The sequence below is a fragment of the Bactrocera neohumeralis genome, chromosome 4 (genome assembly GCF_024586455.1).
Source record: "Bactrocera neohumeralis isolate Rockhampton chromosome 4, APGP_CSIRO_Bneo_wtdbg2-racon-allhic-juicebox.fasta_v2, whole genome shotgun sequence".
NCBI classification, from domain to species: Eukaryota; Metazoa; Arthropoda; class Insecta; order Diptera; family Tephritidae; genus Bactrocera; species Bactrocera neohumeralis.
The window spans coordinates 14,903,437-14,920,555 of NC_065921.1; the positions used below are offsets into that span (position 1 = coordinate 14,903,437).

At 32.0% G+C, this 17,119-nt stretch overlaps 2 protein-coding genes across 14 annotated transcripts; one reads left to right on the plus strand and one right to left on the minus strand.

Moving 5' to 3' along the window:
- The first annotated feature begins 54 nt into the window (after positions 1-54).
- Positions 55-1,176, plus strand: LOC126754757 (CDGSH iron-sulfur domain-containing protein 3, mitochondrial). The gene is made up of 4 exons (XM_050466857.1): positions 55-184; positions 443-602; positions 735-828; positions 900-1,176. The coding sequence occupies exons 1-4, from the start codon at positions 140-142 to the stop codon at positions 1,021-1,023; spliced, it is 423 nt and encodes a 140-aa protein (XP_050322814.1). The 5' UTR covers positions 55-139; the 3' UTR covers positions 1,024-1,176.
- Positions 1,157-17,043, minus strand: LOC126754753 (microtubule-associated protein RP/EB family member 1). Of its 13 annotated transcripts, none has more exons than XM_050466853.1 (8): positions 16,866-17,043; positions 11,745-12,070; positions 11,530-11,675; positions 9,967-10,255; positions 6,585-6,724; positions 6,433-6,515; positions 5,957-6,029; positions 1,157-2,228 (listed from the first exon to the last, which is right to left on the minus strand). In XM_050466853.1, the coding sequence occupies exons 2-8, from the start codon at positions 11,863-11,865 to the stop codon at positions 2,223-2,225; spliced, it is 858 nt and encodes a 285-aa protein (XP_050322810.1). In that variant the 5' UTR covers positions 11,866-12,070; positions 16,866-17,043; the 3' UTR covers positions 1,157-2,222. The 13 variants fall into 13 exon arrangements, with proteins under 13 accessions (XP_050322810.1, XP_050322799.1, XP_050322797.1 ...); XM_050466842.1 differs by lacking the exon at positions 1,157-2,228 and adding an exon at positions 4,597-5,031 and having other exon boundaries at positions 5,939-6,029; positions 11,745-12,066; positions 16,875-17,043; XM_050466840.1 differs by lacking the exon at positions 1,157-2,228 and adding an exon at positions 4,597-5,031 and having other exon boundaries at positions 5,939-6,029; positions 11,745-12,066.
- Between the last annotated feature and the right edge of the window lie 76 nt (positions 17,044-17,119).

The window sequence follows — 17,119 nt, forward strand, 5'->3', positions numbered from 1 at the left end:
TTCGGTAACTAAGTGGCAATTAGAACAATCAGCTGTAAAATCACTAAACTGTCAAAAGTCAAAACGGAATGAGTTATAAAACAATTTGAAGTTAATTTAGTGAAAGGGATATTTTTTTAGATTTACTTAAATTAGCAAAATGTCGATGTTTATAAGAGGTGTGCGTACTCAAAGAGTTTTAATGGTAAGTAAATATATGATTTAAGGTGGTATTAAACTGCAGAGATATAGTAAAGGATAAAATTTGTTTCAAAAGTAACAAATATATTCCCTTTCACTTTTCTTTGGGTAACTAACCTATTGTTGCTTATACAAAAACAACAATTCCTGAAGAAAATATAAACCAGTAATTGCCATTTGATATATCAAGTGTTTGTTTCTATTATTTTTTATTTCATTATTTTCTGAATACCCTTATAAACATGTACGTATATTTTAACAGCACCGGATGTACTCTTCTTCAAAGTCGTCAGATCCAGCAAGCACTACGGAAGTTAAAACAATTCCTAAAAACTTACTCGAAGGTAGTCAAACTTCTCATCTACAACCTGAAAATGGTGCAATTTTCGATAAGAAACCATTTAAAATACACCTAGAAGCAAGTAAGTTCATAAATGAATAACTTAAAGGGAAGTAGAAAACAATACTTTTATTTAAGATAAATAAATTCAAATCCCTACTTCCTTTAAAACAAGTCTGCTTTATTAATATTTTAACGCTTCTCAAATTTACAGATAAAACTTACAGCTGGTGTTTGTGTGGAAAATCGAAGAGCCAACCTATTTGTGACGGTATGCACAAAAATGAATTTTTAAAAATAAAATTAAGGTTAGTGCACGTTTTTACATGTTTCCTGAGGTTTAGATAATTAAAAATAATATTAAATATATATTCCGCAGACCTGTAAGATTTCAAGTGGAAAAAACGGGCGATTACTGGCTATGCAATTGTAAGCAAACGAAGCATCGTCCCTTCTGCGATGGCACACACAAGCAACCTGATATTCAAGCTGCTGTACGTTAAACTGGGGGAAAAAATAGCACAAACCATCTCTGTAGTTTAAGAAATATCTACATTTGATAAAGTGTATGCATTTCAGACGTTTGTTGTTTAAATAACTGCTAATGTTCCAAGTCAATAAAAAATATTATTCAAATTCGTTTTTAATACAAGCAACAGATTGATATATATATTTCTCTTTTATATTTTTTATATGCCGTTATATGTATATATTCTTATGTAGGTATCTACGTATATATGCATATGCTGCAGTCCAATATTATTACACATATTAAGAAATATACACAATACATGTTAAATGATTGTATGTTACCAACGCTTAAATAGTGTATAATGTTGTGTCGGTAAAAAATCTGATATGCGAACTTTAATATGTCTGTTTTATTAAAGTCTCTTTACTTTAGCAAATGTTTAACGTAATATTTACAAAATTTGTTTTGTGATATTCACCACAGCTAATAACAAGAATGCGAAAATTTTAACATCAAACAATTCTGAAGCTTCTTGTGGTTATGTAGTTCCTGTGGATACTTTGAAATATTTACATGTATAAATTCGCATACATATCGACGTTATAAAGCGTTTTACAATAAGTAAATGTGTGTAAATATTTATATAAAATAGATTGGAGTTCGTTTCATTAGTAATCATTTTCAGCAGATTGGAAACAACGTTTTATTTGGATATAGTGATATGTAAACCCGACCGTACGTTAACGTTTTAACGTCATTAAAGGATACATGTATTTCCCTAAACAATTTCAACACCGAAAAACTTAGTTGTAGCAATCGCTTTAGTTTTACAACTTTCGCAGGCTAATAAATGTAATTACAACTGGGCCATAAAAGTATATGAGCAACAACTATATTGTATAAGTATTTAACAGCTTAATAAATTATATAAATGCCAACTCTACTCATCGCAGCATTGTGAACCCATAATAAATATTTGTATCAAGCACTTCATAATTCTCTAAGTTACATTTGCTAAGTTATGTTGATCTAATTTCACACTAATTCATTTTACCAGCAATTTATTAACTATTTATTTCATTTGAATTGCTGTAACCGTTGAATTTTTCTTTGAACCGATTATCAGCAAACGAAAATTTGTTTACACAAAATTCTAACACAATGTGGTGGTCCATTTGCGTATTGTTGTGGCTATTGCTATTTATTAGCGTCGTTTGCTTTGCCAAAAGCTCAAACCTGAAGCAAAAGAATAAAACCAAAAATCTTTCTTTAATAAATCCTTTATAAATGGGCGTGAGGTGAATGTGTTTTCAAACACATCCAACTAATTAATGACACTGGCATAAATAAAATTTATTGAAAATACGAAAATAAACAAGAGTTGAAAAGCGAACAATAGCAAAGGAAAGTAAACTCGAATTAATTAAATATTTGTTTAAGAATTCAGTATCATGATCCTAACTTCCTTAATAATGCCAAAAAACTAATTATGTGCTGAAAAGGATATTAAGTTCGCCACAAAGTTTGTAAAACCCAGAAGCAAACGTCGGAGACCCTATAAAATTTATAAATAAATGATCAGAATGACGAGCTGTGCCGACATAGCCATCGTCTCTTTTTGCCTATCTATATGCATTCGAACTAGTCCCTAAGCATATGAGATATCGATCTGCAATTTTGAACACGTCCTTTCTTCCCCAAGAAGCTGCTGATTTATGGAAACCGCCGAAACTCTTTATTTGACAAGTTATCTTCAAGATACTTGGTATGAATTAATGTCCAAGGCAACGGTACAATGCTCAAAGCAATTATTCAGATCGAATTACTTCAGCATATAGCTTCCATATAAACCGCCCGATCAAAATCAAATTATTGTATGAAATCTTTCTTATTTATGAGGGTATTATAGTTTCGGTGCAACCAAAGTTAACGTTTTTTCCTTTCTTGTTTTAAATTAGTATATAACCTATATTTTTTACCCACAAGTGCCCTTGCTACTGCGATCTCCTGTCCCAAATTATAGTTCTATATCTTAATTTAGTGCTTAGTTATAGGTTTTCGGCTAATGCGGTGTTGTGGGCGTGGCAGTAGTCCGATCACGCCCATCTACGATGTCGTATTTCTTTCACCATAGAACGCGCCTACCAAGTTTCGTCAAAAATATCTTAATTTTTACTCAAGTTACAGCTTAATATGTATATACATATACATATGTATATACGTATAACCCCATGACTACCTCGCTTAGTTTTAGATGATACCTTCAACCGTTAGATAAACGAAACTATTATACTCTGTGACAACATGTTGCAAGAGTACGTATAATAAATGCAAATGGATATTTTAGATCCTCTAAATCTACCGAGTTTTGGAATTATTGCAATTTAATTTTACAGAACTAAAATCATAAAAACCATAAACAACTTTAAGACGGTTTGTTTTATTTCAAAAATAACATAACGGCACAAATTAAAAATAATTATGTAATGTTTATGTGAGATAGCAAACATGAGAGTGTAGCAAACATGCACTAGTGAATTAGACGATTTAAAAGAAAATACGAAAAAGAGATTTCTTCAAACTAACAAAAATTCTAGGCGCCAAATTCAAAGAATGCAATTGTGTGTACGAAATTTATTATCTTGTAGGTTTTCGTTTATCCAACAAATACGAATTTTGTCTAATGAGTTTGAAATTATTAAGCTTGGCCGAAAAGTAAATGATGAGCAGTAAAAGGCAGTTTATTTTATAATCAGCAATAAAAAATACGAATACAAAAAATAATTAAATATTGAAGCAATCGATTATTTATAGAGAATTATGTCTTTTAAATCTAGCCAACAATTGCTCGCAAGAAAATGTTCGGCTACAGTGAGATATAATATATGATAAAATCTACATCTACTCTATACGAGTATATAAACATTTTCCAAATCCAAATTATTGATCCAAAAGTTGTGAAGTCTTTCGCTGTGCGTCTACAGTGAGGATTGCTGAAACTAGCTTAAGAGGGAGTAGGCTTTTTAGATTTTTTTCTTTCGACTTTTTAAAAAAATGCCTAAAATTAGAAGGTTGTATCGAAATTTGCAGTCGATCCTAGCAAATTAACGTCGTACGAGTAGTAAAAAAAAAAAGTGAAAATCGAAATTTCGAAAACCTTCCTTTGCGTTACCTGGGCACTGCGATTATCTAACGTTATAATTTGTTGCTTTTTTATTTCAAATGATCCAATGCCGAGTAATCAGGGACAGCGCAATTAAACTTTTTTCCGAGACGCTCCCGAATTATTGCTGGCAATGTCGTATTTTTTAATATTGCTCCATAAAAATTTAACAGAATTTACTTCATATGTCATACTATAATATACATTGGTTTTTAAAAATAGAATTTAACTATTTCATCAAAAAAACATAAAAATTTGACTTGTTTTACACGAAATACCCTTTACTCCCCCATTAAGAGAAAAGTCAGAAATTACTTTGTATCAACTACATATATTGTGTCTCCCCGGAGTTCCAGACTCGTACAAACTATAAAAAATCAGTCCGTCGTATGTTGTCGCCTAAACCACTACCTACAGGCGTACACTCACATAATTTTAATGTTTTATTTTTATGAACGTTTTATGTTCAAATATTAATATCGTTTATTTTCGTTAGATTTTGTTCGTATTTATATTATAGATTATCGTAATTTAAGCAGTTTGTTCATGTATTTATTAATTAAAGATACTTCGCCTTATCTGTTTGCTTCTTCATCAGTTTCGAGTGTTATAGCTGTAGTAGCCGAAACTTTCCATTCTAAATTGTCATTGAGTACAGCAATATTTTCAACATTTATCCATCATGTTTAACATAGTTTATTATGCTTAAATTCTTGTATTTTTTAAATCTTGTTTTTTTTTCTTTTTTGTGTAATATAAACATTTTTTTCTCAGTTTCTGTTTATTTGCAGTTCTGTAATCAATCCTCCTTGCGAGTTGTTGCTTTTAATACTCCTCATCCTCGGGCGGAATTTCATCCGGAGGCGCAAAACCATCCTGTCAAGGTGTAGCAGTGTTCGATTGTGTAGTGTTTTCGAATTTACGGAGCATTATGTAAATGATGTATGGTTGAACAAACAGAAGAGAATGTCAATGCACGCACACACACATATACACAAATTTATACACATTGATGATGCAGCGTCGTGGAGCGGTGCAAACACACAAAAATATATGCGCGCGGTGTGAAATGACGGGTATATATTAATTTTTGTTTTCAATTATTAGAGGTTGACGAATAATGCGGGCGTCAGGTGGTGGTGTGCATGATGATATTTGATATTTTCAATTCAAATGCACCGTTTTTATGGCCAATTAACAGCGAACAGTGATGTGATTGTTGTTGTTTTGAGTGTATTGAGGATAATAAAGAAAGAAAAAAAGAAAAAAGAGCGTTATGAAATTATATTGAGTAAAAGTGAGTCATTGGCGGTTAAGACGATTTGCCAAATGGTGTTAGTATTAGAAAATATTTAACAATAAGAAAATGCCAATTCACCGCGTAAAATATAATAGTGTAAACAAATACAATAACAACAATAATTTAGCTAATATGTAAATATAATATCTTTTTCAAATGCGTTCACGCTAAAATAAGCATTTGCATTAGTAATATCTAAAATTGAGAATTAAAAAAATTAAATTAATATTAAAAAAAAATTAAAACTGTTAATGGTTTTTAGTAGTATTATAAATAACTTCCACCGAAAGAAGTTTAATGAAAATATAAAAATTAGCAATTTTTGCTAAAACCTATCATTAAACTTGATTTAAGTTAGTTATTATTTAACTTTGTTTTACTTTTCAAATTGGCATTTTTAGTTTATACAAAAACATAAAAATTTTGCTGTGGGGAATTTTGTTCGGGGTGAAAAAAGAAATATACAAATGAAATTACACATACAGAAGTGTTGCGCTTTACCTCGGTCGCATACATAATATCCAAAATCTTTTGTATTAAAGGATGCGGGTCACCTTCTGCTGCTTCTTGGCAGCTGTTGAAGAAATTCATGAAAACAAAAAAAATATTTTAAAATATCAAAAATTCATTTGTAAATACATATATGCATTTGAGACAAGAGATAAGCGTTAGTTGTATTTATATACTTTTTTTCCAAAAAAAAAAATATTAAATTCATAATTATCTTTCTTTGAGTGTATAGTTTTTTATTATAGCGTTACAGTTAGAAAAATGTTAATATTTCCTTTCTTGTGCCTTTTCAGTTACGCTTTTAATTTGAAAAAAATATTTTTTATACTTTTAAGCCAAGAGATTTTCAATTTTATATTAAAAATCAAATCAACAAAAATTTAAAAATGTAAATTTTCACTTGGAGTGTGGAAAACACGAAAAGCTTATCTCATTACCTCAATACACCACAATTTCAGTACACTTACAGTATTTCTATGTCACGCAATTTTGAGAAATAGAAATCTCGCTCTTTCTCCAAACCTTCCAAATTCAAACGCATATCCATGACCTGCGAAAAATAAAACAAAAATATTATATATTTTATTTTCAAATTTCCTATGTGTGTTAAAAATCTTGCCTGATTGGACAACTCCTCGATCTGTTGGTTCGACACCGCATTGGATGAGTCGCCGGACTTTTTAACTGCACCGGTGGTATTGTTCACGGCAGCTGACTTAGTTACGACTGGTGCTGCTGCGCGAGGTGGTACTTTGGAAACTGCGCATGCGCGTTGTTTGAAATGGCGCAAAGTAAAAAATAGCAATATAAGCAAACATATACCAATATATATATGATAAGTTAGGTTAAAATTCATAATTTACAAGGGTAAATTCAACAAACGTGAAGCACGTACACATCTATTTTTAGAGAAATATTTGAAAATTGTATTTTAACATTATGGATTTTGTTTGTGAAAATGTTTTTTGAAAAAGTTGTGCTTTCAATTTTGTTAAATGAAACATAACTAAATCTACGAAGCAATGAACAATGGATTTTTTGATGAACACTTGGTTAACTAATTCAAAACAAAATTACAAAATTAATGGCGAGAATAGAAAAATTAGTAAAAACAGTAGTCATTAGGACAAACAATTAATAAATAGAAAGTTTTATACACACAGAGATAAATACTTAAAATCAGCGAATTCATTTTTTTTACAAAATAATAATACAGAGATAATAAATTAAATACAAATTATGTGCAAATATAAAAATACATGAGACTACATAGAGATTGGAGCGAATTTCTTTGGGTATAACTAAGCGTTTTTAAAAAGACATAATTTTGTATACAATTTAAAAATGCAACACCACATACTGGGCCGTGTCGTCGATGTTGTTGATGAACGCGCCGGCGGTGCTATGGCCACTGGCTTACGAGAGGATAACGAACCGCCACCGGTGCCAGGCAAAGCCTTCACCACACCCGAACCAAAACCCATTGGAGCACCGTCTCTAGCAGCACTGGCATCGTAATCTCGGCCATCATAATTGGCATCGAAGAATTTTTTAAACCATTGTAAAAATTCGAAATTATCTTGAAAACGGCCCTTGATCAGTTTGTCAATTGGGATTATCTAAAAAAAATACATGGAATATACAAAAAAAAAACACAAATAACCAAATAGAAGAGCAAAAGAAGACATAACAAAGCCATAAAATAAAATTACGAAAAAATTAAAAGGAAATTGTGAAAGAAATTGTAAAATAAAAGTCAATTATAATTCGTAAATATTTATAATATATTATTTATTGGAATAGTTGTAATCAAATTTTTCTTATACAATAAAGTAAATAAGCACAAGGAGTTAAGTCGCGTAATTGGAGCAGCAACTGCTATTGACTGCCGTCTTTTGCTGGGAAATATTTGTGTTTCCTATAATTCTTTGCTGATACCAAAAAAAGAAAAAACGTTAACTTCGTTAGCACCGAAGCTATATGTAATACCCTTCACAAATAAACAATTTTTCATACAAGAACTTGATTTTGATCGGTCAGCTTGTATAGCAGCCATATGCTATAGTGATCCGATCTGGCAAATTTCGAGAAGATATTTTTTAAATAAAAAAGTTTTTATACAATAACATGACTTGGATCATTCAGTTTCCATGTCAGCTAAATGCTTTAGGGATCTTAAATCGGCGGTTCTAATAAATAAGCAGCTTCTTGGAGAGAAAAGAACGTGCGCAAAATTTCAGATCGAATCGATATCTCAAAAACAGATGGACAGACAGACATAACTAAACCAACACAGCACGTCACGCTGATCATTGATATTATTTCATAGGGCCTCGGACGTTTCCTTCTGTGTGTTACAAACTTCGTGGTAAAATTAATATCGGGTTCCGGGTATAAAGAGTAATAAACTTGTTGAATGAAAGTTTACTTTTAATCAATTGAAATGTGTACGATAGCATTTTTACATATCAGCCTGTAGTAATAATAATAAATAAATAAAGTAAACGGAGAATGTGCAAAGTAAATATTTACAACAAATTATTTTGTACGAAAATTCACGCCACCTACTACTGTAAGCAAATTGGGAGTAGGTCTGCGTTTCCAACTCATTTGCCGGCAAGTTGTATGATAGTGGGACTATGGTACTCATAAAACAAACGCAGAAATACAAACGTCAAACAAAACAGAAATGCCAAAATCTGCATTTATTTTTAGATGTAGTAAAAAATTTAAATTTTGGTAATAAAAAATAAATTTCCGCTTAAAGCATTAATTAAATTCAACTCAATTACTATTATTATTTTTATTCCATATGTAATAGACCACTTTCTTTCTTTTCCTAAACTCATGGCAACTCATTATTGTATGAGATGCTGCTACTTTTGCGCTCACAACTCCAAGTGCATATATTTAGTGTATAATTAAGATAAAATTGAAAGTTAAAAAGTAAAATTAAAGGTATGTAGTACTATAAAAATTTCATAACAAGTGAAACATAAACATAAGTCTAACATAATAATAATACAAAGAAAGTAGCTGAAATAGCCCGCTTATGGGGAAAATCACAAATACAAGTTTAAATTCTCAACAGTAGACATACGAACACACCACACTAGACGTAAAAATACACTAAGTACGTATGTTATTATTTAGGTGCTTAAATATACAAATGCGCCAGTTAAACTAGTGCCGAAATTTGAAGCATGTAGTTGAGGGTCACCAGGTAAACCTGCCGGCGTGAGGACGGGCGCATATTTACTACATGTATACTTAAGGTGAGTAGTGCGCACTGTGATTTTACATGTGTATTATTGATATGTATGTATGTGGTGATAGTTAAATAGCAACAAAATTCACTTGAACATAAGTAAAAATAAACAAAACGAGTGTCACGCCGCTTTTTTCGTATAATAAAATATATGGTAACATATGTATGTAACTGACAAACAAGCTAAAAAAGAATGTTACAATTAAATATGTACAACATATGTATAAAACAAGCCCCCTGGGTGTTAGCTGAATGAATGCGAGAGGTCGACTTGAGTTACACTAGGTCGCGTTAAGCTTTGTCTCAGAGTAATTTCAACACGCGCGTATTCTTCGCAAAGTTCAAGGCGACCTCTGCCCTCCATTAATGTGCCAACGTATATATGTATGTTCGTGCATGAGTATACAGTGCAATGCTTTGCGTTTCGCATAAAGTGGCTTTGTAAGATGAAAAAGTGGTGTCGATTTCGTTTAAATAGATGAGCGCGCTGAATTTGGTTACAATTGAAATTGAAATTTGAAATATTCCATTCGTTATAGCAGCATTTCATATTTTCAATACGCAAAAAATATTCGTGCTTCACGTTTTATAATTCTTAAAAATTATTGTTTGTTGTAATTTTGTGCAAAGAATTTGGAGGCGAGTGCTGGTTAAAACATTTTTCCTGTGTCTCGCCTCTTCTTCTCTCACTTTACTTCTATCTAATAAAAGATTTCAATTTTTTCTTGCCCACCTCCAACGCGTTCCGACCTAACGGCGGTACGTTGTGTTACAGCCGGTAACGCATGCGTTCGATTTGGCATCTGTATGGGTCGCTTCTCGAGTAAATCGTTGCTACTGCCTCGACCACTACTGCCGCCGCCGCCACCACCAATGCCATTGCCCAGCTTGACGCCGCTACGAGCTATAAGCGGCTCATATTCGCGCCCATCATAATTTGCATCGAAGAACTTTTTAAACCATTGTAAAAATTCAAAATTATCTTGGAAACGACCTTTTATCAACTTATCGACTGGTATTATCTACAAATTATTAAATTATTGACACAATTTAATTACTTGTTTAAGAATATTAGGCATAAAATTATCGTTCAAGAAATTTATCCAGCATTAAGCTGTTCCAGAATAAATAATTGATATTTAATGTGTCATTTCCCTCTAAATTCAATCAATTTATTTTTGCCCACATATAACCTAAAGGATAGCCGCTATTTGCGAATAAATCAGTTGTCAAATTAACGATGACTTTTTTAATTTCTATTTATAAAACAGCTGATCTTATTTACATTTCACAAGATTATAAATGTGCGATGAAGGCCTATCGCATACCATATTTCATATGTGGAGTGTTTGATAATAAATGCAGTTTATTTTAATTACAAAATTAAAAACAAAATATAACAGGAAAAATGATAACTTCAGCTGCACCCAAGGTATAATACCCTTAACAAGTTCAAGTTTTCTTTACAAGAACTTGATTTCGATCGGTCAGTATGACAGCTACATACATATATACGTATGTATATGCTGTAGTGGTTCGATCTGAACAATATGTTCGGATATTGACCGCTTTGGACAATAATCCTTGCAAAATTTCGTGAAGATATTTTGCCAAATATAAAAGTACATACAAGGACTTGATTATGATCGGACAATTTGTGTAACAGATGATCAGTTTCTTGAAAAGAAAAGGACGTGTGTAAAATTCCAAATCCATAACGTAATCGATCACGTATATACAGACGGACAGACAAGCGGACGTCATTCGCACGTCGCTAAAACGACTCAGCTCATCACGCTGACCATTTATATAAGTATACGTATATTTTTTAGGTTCTCTGACGTTTTCTTCTTTCAACGTATAATGAATAAACATAAAAACCAAATACAACACATCGTGAATAAGGGTAATATATATTATTTTCTCTTATCAAATTTTCTTATTTTAATATTTTTCACGTTTATTAACGTTTCTTCCACGCCAAAATGAAGTTCTGCAAAATTGTGTTTTCTTTAAATATTTTTCATTTTTTACTGTATAATTAAAATCATTTCTTTAACATACTTTCTTTTCCAAATCTCATTCGCTTATCATATTCGCATGTAATAAAATAAAATAAAAAAGTTTTCAACACACTGCTACACTACTTTGTTAAACGCTCAAAGAATAAAATATCTCATAAACATAAAAAAAAATTATAATAAGAGATTAAAATATTAATAATACCAATAATATATTGAGAAACGAATATAAATAAATGCCATATCAGTAAAATAACAATCGGAAGTATTATTACCTTATCAACTGCCATCTTTTTAAAAGATGCTTGCAAGATTTTAAAATTCTGAATATATTCGTGTTCCAAATTTGTACGGAACTTGACCCTTTTCATTGGCACCGAGCCGGGGAACAACATATCCATGAACTGGCAATAAGCAGCGCCTGAATTAGAAGAAAAACAAATAGTTCGATTAATGATTTCATACAAAACAACAACAACAACTAACTCACCAGTGCAGAGCTCTTCAATTTTACCAAATTGCGCTTGCAGGCAATCATTTACCCAAGCGAGCATATCATGTCTGGATAAATTTTCAGTAGTCACATTTGTGGAGTACACGTTGACTGCCATTTTTGTATTGGTACAATTATTACTTTCCTTATTTATTTATTTCTGCTTTACTGCACACACAACAGCCGGCTGCAACTAATTGTCTTGTCCGCTTTTCTCTGTCCTTATGACTTGACTGATGTATAGACCAACTGGTTGATATGGTGTTCTTTCACTTAATCTACTTTCCGTTGACGTCTTGCTCTCACTCCCTACCAATCACTGCCTTAAAACGTATGAAACAAAAATAAAACATAAGCATTGTAAAAAGTATGATTGTATGTATGTACATATGTATATATTGTATGATATATATATTGTGGAATATTGTAAAAAAAAGAAGCCAGGCCCAAAACCGCAACCGAAGGCAAGATTTTGGTTAAAGTTGCAGTTGACTTTTTTGGATGAAGCGAAGCAGAGCGAATAGTTGAACTAATTTATATTATCGCCATGTTAAAGATCTTCAACAGCGATATTTGTAAACGATTTGTAATTTATATGATTTTATATTTCATTTTACAATTTGTTTTTGGATTATGAGTGGAGACGGTGATGGCGCCACGATATAAGTATGTATATATGTATTTATGTAATTATTTTTACTAACGCCACTAATTGCTCCCACATTAAACTTAATTGTTAAGATAATAAGTGAAGCATAACTCGCGCGTGCGTATTATGAACTCATGTTATTTTGGCGCACAGTAGAAACAAGCAACAGATGTTCATCGAAACTGAAACTTAATGTTAAAAAATCAATTTAACTATATTTGGATGCAGGCTTGCACAAGATATATGTACCCGCATATTAAAATTATATATATTTATAGTCATGAATACAAATCATAAGATTTATAACAAGCAAACACTGCTGCTTTTAATTATTTATTATTATTTATATTTATGTCGACCCATGAAAAATCAATAGAAAAAATTCGACCCTATATTTGAGTGAAACAGTTACAAAATTGCTTTCCGACTCACAAACTTCTGTTCTTGAATGACAATAAAATGATTGCTGCATTGACATGCTACGCGGACTTAGTTGCACCGGTCTATTTTAAACGCACCGAAGACGCAAAACAAAACTAGACAAATGGTAAAATATTTAATTTTAAGATTTAGAAATGCAGAGGTTCATACAACTGCTGTACGTGTACGATTGGGCGAGCTGCTTAATGTTGCTTACAGCATACGTATCACAGCACAGCAACACATGTCGCATGCAAACTGAATTCTCCCAAAGTTCCCTACTACAGTCGAATGCAGCAGTGGCCAACGTTCGGCGTTTTTTCTAAAAACAAAAATCTAACAAACATAAATAGATACAAAAACAAAATGAGCACATCACCAACAGCCGAAGTATGCGTCAGCACTTTCACGAGCAATATCAAGCGAACAATGAACTTTACCGTCCGTCAGCCAACTCGAGGCTAGGCCGAGCCACCGGCAAAACCTACGCAAAACAAAGCGACTGCATGCTGACATTTTGGAATGAGGAAGAACCTGAATGGGCAAATAGGAAGTGCACGGTGGTAGGTATTTAAAGTTAACAAATTGAAAAAAGCATATAAAAAATAAAGCAATTGCATTGCTTTGTGCCTAATTAATAGACTGAAAATAACAATAAAAATAACTCCGAGCTTGGCAAACATTGGTTAATAGAGAGACAATTGACATGAATTCAGAAGCTTGAAAAGTGCATTCTTAAAAATGCGAAATAATAGCTGGTAGCAGCTTAAAATTAGCAGGTACCTCTACCGTTAAAGTGTGGCGATTCAGCGTAAGTTCCTCGTAAATACAAAGGCCACATCTTTTTAATGAATAAAATTGTTTTGTGTTTACTTATGTATGTACATATATTCATATTTTTGTGTTGCTACTATGTGTATAATGCTGAATGAAGACAATAAACATACAAATATTCATAAAATCAATAGCATATTTTTGAAAACACAACAAAGCGAAATAACTGCATGCTATTAAATGCCTTTGATGAATTTAATATAAAAACACGAAAAAAATTTTACTTCGGCTGCACCAAAGGAAAAATAGCCTTCTCGGGTGCATTTTTTAAAAAAGGTGCATAAAAAAGTTTTACATACATATATACAAAGACATGATTTTATTTCGTCAATTTATTTGCCAGCTAGATATCTGCTATAGTAGTCCGATATCAACGGTTTCGACAAATGAGCAGATTCTTGGAGAGAAAAGCACGCGTGCAAAATTTCAGATCGATAGACAGACAAACGAAAATGGCTAAATCGACCCTACTCGTCACACTGATGATTTATCTACATATGTATATATTTTATAGCATTTTCTTCTGGGTGTTACAAACTTAATATACCCTGTTTAGGGTATAAAAATAAACCACATTTCTATGTTCGTTGTGCATGTAAAATAATTCGGCAGGCGCTTTGTTAATCAAACCATATGTTGAGCAGCGAATACTTCTGGAAAAGTACGCATAGAATAAGCTACATCAATGCTGGAATATTATAAAACAGGTTAGCATTAAGCCGAAGCGGAGAAAGCGGATAAATACAAAGTGTGTGCCAATGTCAAATAATTAATCAATACTTTGATTGTTATATGTACAGTTCAACGCAATTTCCAAAGACAATTCAATGACACGAAATTTTTTTTATCTTTGTCCACCATATAAGCTCTATCATTCTGACATATACTTATAGTATAAAATAAATTTCGCTTCTTCCTTAACTTTCTGAAAGTCATAAAATGTTATTGCTTCTGTAGTGACAATCCGGGTTTGCGTTCCTGACTCATTATGTATTGCTGTGCTATTAAATCATATTAAAATTCGAAAATAATAGTAATTTACTCGCTTTGAAAATTAGTGTAACGAACTTAACTCCACTACTAGGTCGTCTGTTGACCTTCCTTCCTTCTTGTCATGTACATACATACATATGGATTTGCTTATACAATGTATTAGCAGAGACATTCGTAGATTACGTTGTTGTCAAATTAAAGCAAGTGGCCATGGTGGCTATAGGCTTGTCAGACGAATAAGTAAAATTTTTGATTATTTTTCCTGTCAAAACTCAAAGAAAGGGTCATTAAAATACTGCTTATTACCACACAAAAACTATTTTTATTCGTTTATGAACCCTATATAAGAGGGTATAATGTATGTGATCAACGTACGTACCATATCAAAATTTTGAAACGAACATTCATTTGGCAGCATCAAATCTTCACATACACACACTAATCCAACAGAATGCAAATCTTTTAAATGTGTAACTGGTTTTACAAATGCGTGGGTAACTACTAAACGTCAAAAATATGTCAAATAATACTCTTAAAATTTAAAAGGTACACACAAAACTACGAACAGCATAACGTAGATGGCGATAACATTTTATACTGAATTTCCTTACCACTCAACTTGTACAAAACTTATTTTATACATCCTTCTAAAAGCCATGTATAAAGCCAACATTAAAATGTATGCCATATGAATGTATTAAAAATTTCCCGGAATAAAAAATATGAATAAACCGGCTAATCGTTACTCATAGTTCCAAAGGAAGGTCTGTAAGCAAATTACTTTCGGCATTGACCACTATAACCCTAAGATATATATATATCTACTCCTTTGTGCATTTAAAATCAGTCTTCAGATAATGCGAAAAATCAACTATTTAATATTTATGTAAACCTACATGAACGGCAAAAGTCTGTGGCTACATTAAAATACTTAAGTAGGCGGCTGCATTAATACTCAAGACCGGCTACCAGCATGCCGAACAACTTTGATGTACATACATAGTTACAAACTAGATATTCATAAAATGTACGAATGGAATTTAGTCCATGAACTGATGACGTAATATACCTATATTGAAAATTATGCAAATTTATATATATTCCAAATGATCAAGCTTACGAAATAACTGAAAAGTAACCTTGCTGACTGAATAATTATTTGATTAGATTCCCAATAATTTAAAATTAATCATTGCATTACCCATTTTACATACTCAGCAATTCTTTAGGCATGGGAGTGGCTATTTTGACAAGCAGGTGTTGATAGCAGCCCGCAAGTATTATCAACTTCTGATTTGAAGTACATGGCCAGTTTTAATATTCAAATTTACTTATCTCATGGACTTAACTTAAAATAATAAGAATTATGACTGAAAAATAAAAAATTAAAAAAACCGATTAATTCATGAAGGATCCAACACAATCATTTATACGTTAATAAAACAACTTTGTGACGTTTGTGGTCTAATTTATCTGCAAAAGTGAAACTTCAAAGAATGCCAGAATTGTTCCATATTTCGTAGTACTTTTATAACACTCATTATAAAAAAGAACTCTAAATAGTGTTAAAATCACAACTCAATAAATCGACACACACACTATTCTACAAGAATTTTATTCATTTGTTTCAAATTCAGTATTCTTGCAAGTTGCATTATATCTTTACTGCAATCGTCATCACCATTATCTTCGTGCAACGCATTAATCATCATCTTCATCCTTTATTTTCTCTTGTTACTTTTTACCGATTCCTTTCATTTAAAAATTTGCACTTCGAAAAATTGCCATACATTTGCGCTCTCTTTTACACTCACATTTGACACTCCTTCAGCCAACAAACCACATTATATTTTCGCATTCGCTCATCTACCGAAATACATTCGTTCATCCAAAACGCATCCATGGGTTCGACGAGCGCAACATTTAAAACACACACACTCACCTTCTTCTACAAGCGGATTTTAGCAGTTTTTCGTATTCTTTTCTATCTTACTTGCGTTTTCCAACTTCACGCAACAGACTACCACACCACTCCTGCTTATTTCTTGTTTTTCCCCTTTAAAATTCTTAACTTTTACTCACAACCTGAAATACCTTTTCTCTCTCTAATTCTTCTTCAACACAATCTTCCACAATAATTTCAATGACTGTATTTTCGACATAAATTTGATTTAAAACGCAACGTTTGGAAATTTTTCAATTGTTCAAGTTTGGCGTTCTACCTTTTACACTTGCCGATTTATAATTCTGCAGCGTCTGTGCTTTGATAGCTTCTTTTACGCAGGAAATATCAATTGATTTAATATATAAGTATGTGAGCGGTTTATACTGCTAAAACGCCAAAACGCGAATCAACTAACGCGTGCTATCAACACAGAAAATGCGAACAAACTACTCAAAATCGTTCAATCTCGAACAACGAGCGGATTTTTTCGAATTGGACAAACACAACGAATAGGTATGGTGAATATTTAAT

Coding starts and splice junctions, on each gene's coding strand:
- LOC126754757 (XM_050466857.1), top strand. CDS start 140: ATGTCGATGTTTATAAGAGGTGTGCGTACTCAAAGAGTTTTAATG. Junction 185..442: donor GTACTCAAAGAGTTTTAATG/GTAAGTAAATAT, acceptor ATATTTTAACAG/CACCGGATGTACTCTTCTTC. Junction 829..899: donor TTTTTAAAAATAAAATTAAG/GTTAGTGCACGT, acceptor TATATTCCGCAG/ACCTGTAAGATTTCAAGTGG.
- LOC126754753 (XM_050466842.1), bottom strand. CDS start 11,865: ATGGCAGTCAACGTGTACTCCACAAATGTGACTACTGAAAATTTATCC. Junction 11,676..11,744: donor AATTGAAGAGCTCTGCACTG/GTGAGTTAGTTG, acceptor CTTCTAATTCAG/GCGCTGCTTATTGCCAGTTC. Junction 6,725..9,966: donor TAGGTCGGAACGCGTTGGAG/GTGGGCAAGAAA, acceptor GCGCATGCGCAG/TTTCCAAAGTACCACCTCGC.